Consider the following 2,705-nt stretch of genomic DNA (forward strand, 5'->3'; position numbering starts at 1 on the left):
TGCAGAAATAAAACATTTTCCTTCTTCAGAAGTTCCAGCTAGGCAGGCTAACTTTAGTTAGCTAATTCGTTTGCTAGCTATCATACAGTAGGTGTATATATTAATATTTATTTATTTAATATAAGTAGACATGCACTCATCATTGACTCTAGTGCATATAATAAAGCACCCACAAGCTACCGGTGGCTAAAAACACAATCATCGGGGGATGAATGAGGGACAAATTTCCAGCCAAGGGTGGTCCATTTAAGAATCATTCCTTCCTCCCTCACCCCTTGCCCAGCAAGTGTATACTCGTCAGACGTCATGAAACGTTATCAGAGGTGTCCACTTCATTTGAGAGCTGAGGGAATAGGGTGTGTCTTTTAAGTGTTTGAACAGTGACCCTAGGCTACTTTTCCTTTCCCTGACACAAGAGGAGCATTCGAGGTTACCTTCTAAACATTGTGGTGTAGTGCGGCCTAAACCGAAAACAATATGCTATGCTGGTTCAATATTATTGTGCCTACTTTAACACACAAAATGAACTATTTTCCGAACTTTCAGTGGGAAAACGGGTATACCCACAGTTGAACCTGCGTCTCTATAGCATTTCCCGCCCTTTGAATACAGGTAATTATCACAGTTTCCACTCCTTGTGCTCTGTGTCATATGCCAAAGAGCCTGGCCTTTCGGTAATTTCAATGTTCAATATGCAGTTGGACAATGAGTGGAAACAGACTGATACCCAGACTAGAATTCATATTCCGAAGATGGAATATGCCGTTGCTATACCTTCAGTTCAGACACATCCAAAATCATTTTTTTTCACAATCATGATTGTGTTTACAAATGTAAAAACCAATGCACACAGGCTCAATATGGCTGATCTCAGATCTGCACTTAGAAGCGACAGGACCTGCAGCGTCATTTCATTCTTTAGTGGCAGTGCGCATGTGCGAAATTTAGAGAGGGACGCTTGAGAAACTGCAGACGATATCAATGCTTATAATTAACAGCCTTCAATAAAGGTTATTATTGAAGTTCATGGCAAACGGATCCAAACAGGCACACGGTGAGAAATATTTCACCACTATTTAGAAAATCTATCGGTATCTGACTATTTTTTTCCGAACAAGCGTAGCTATAGCAGCAGCCTGACATCAATATGTTAGTGCGGCCTCGGAATATCCTAGTTCTGCTTGCCGATATGAAATGCCACAGCAGCAGGGCGAGACTTTGGCTCTTCAGCCTGCATTAGCCCAGTAGAAGGTTATCTAACCCAAAACAAGTCTGAGATTCTGGTTGTTGTAATGGAGAGCTTGGTCAAAGTTGTCGAATGAAAGCTTGGTCAAAATGTTCTTGTACTTTCATTATGCTGTATTTTGACTTAATGCTAGCGATAAATGCTTGAGAATACTCTTTGAAAATGTTTATTTTGCAATAGAATAATCATGTTCCGTAATGTTTACTTTTCTCAATGTGTTGCTTATGTCTTTTCTTGTTTCAGGACAGAAAGAAAACCATGTCAACTCAGCCTCTCATCAGATCAAAGCAGACAGAGAAATCAATCAATGGAATATCCACACAGGTTGTTTGCACAGAATTCAGTAACTACATATTTATAGTTCTCACACAGTATGGAAAGATTGGCACTTTAGTATCAGTCACACCTGACTCCAGATCAGGTGATATCAGCACTCCCATGTTCACCACCAAAGTATTGTTGGGAAAAGAAGAGGTAAGCAGCTAGACACCACTGGAATTTTTCATAATATTAGTAGCATTGTATTACCGTAATTGACTGCTATGAGTATGTATGTGGCTGCCCACACTCTTCCTCACACACGGTCTTGTTTTATTTCTCTGCAGGCTTTGACACACGTCTGTGCGAAAAACTTGGCAACATTTGTGTCACAAGAGGCAGGCAACAGGCCTGTTCTACTGGGGTTGGCACTGAAGGACAGTTCCATAGAAGCAATAAAGGCCATGAAAGATGTAATCAAAAGTTGTCAAGTCTGGTAACTACTGGTACAGGGAACGAGCAACAGAATAACCTACCTGGAAAGACAATTTCAGAAAAGGCTTCATACACTTAACAAATTTTTTCCTCAATGTTTTTGCATCCTTTAAAAACGTATTTTGTTATCTGTTGTTACGTCTAAGCTTGATGTGGAAATAAATGCCATATAAATGGGAAGTTTATGCATTATAAATGCCTATGGAATTTTGTGGATTGAGTGGAAGCCAATGGCCACAAACCTATTCTTTTTGAGACAACCATCTCAATTTTAAAGCCACACTCTGAATACTGTTAGTGCACAACTAACACAAACATAAAGGAGCGAATGCATCTCATTCCCATGAAATTCCCATGCAAAATAGTATTTGATTCATTTCTGTGATATAAAAGTTTGGGGTTACTTAGAAATGTCCTTGTTTTTGAAAGAAAATGTTGTTTAAGACTGGTGTTTTGCAGGTACTATATAATGAAGCTGCCAGTCGAGGACTTGTGAGGCGTCTGTTTCTCAAACTAGACACTCTAATGTACTTGTCTTCTTGCTCAGTTGTGTACCGGGACCTTCCACTTCTCTTTCTATTCTGGTTAGAGCCAGTTTGTGCTGTTCTGTGAAGGGAGTAGTACACAGCACTTTACCAAATCTTCAGTTTCTTGGCAATTTCTCGCATGGAATAGCCTTCATGTCTCAGAACAAGAATAGACTGAC

At 39.8% G+C, this 2,705-nt stretch overlaps 1 protein-coding gene across 2 annotated transcripts; it reads left to right on the forward strand.

Moving 5' to 3' along the window:
- Nucleotides 1-908: 908 nt before the first annotated feature.
- Nucleotides 909-2,196, forward strand: psmg3 (proteasome (prosome, macropain) assembly chaperone 3). 2 transcript variants are annotated; one of them, XM_021624931.3, is made up of 3 exons: nucleotides 909-1,054; nucleotides 1,490-1,720; nucleotides 1,852-2,196. In XM_021624931.3, exons 2-3 carry the CDS (start codon nucleotides 1,505-1,507, stop codon nucleotides 2,002-2,004), a joined length of 369 nt encoding a protein of 122 aa, XP_021480606.1. In that variant the 5' UTR covers nucleotides 909-1,054; nucleotides 1,490-1,504; the 3' UTR covers nucleotides 2,005-2,196. The 2 variants fall into 2 exon arrangements, with proteins under 2 accessions (XP_021480606.1, XP_021480607.1); XM_021624932.3 differs by having other exon boundaries at nucleotides 927-1,054; nucleotides 1,495-1,720.
- The last annotated feature ends 509 nt before the right edge of the window (nucleotides 2,197-2,705 follow it).

Source organism: Oncorhynchus mykiss, chromosome 12 (genome assembly GCF_057628025.1).
Source record: "Oncorhynchus mykiss isolate SJ-2025 chromosome 12, ASM5762802v1, whole genome shotgun sequence".
Taxonomy (NCBI): Eukaryota; Metazoa; Chordata; class Actinopteri; order Salmoniformes; family Salmonidae; genus Oncorhynchus; species Oncorhynchus mykiss.

Coding starts and splice junctions, on each gene's coding strand:
- psmg3 (XM_021624931.3), top strand. CDS start 1,505: ATGTCAACTCAGCCTCTCATCAGATCAAAGCAGACAGAGAAATCAATC. Junction 1,721..1,851: donor TATTGTTGGGAAAAGAAGAG/GTAAGCAGCTAG, acceptor ATTTCTCTGCAG/GCTTTGACACACGTCTGTGC.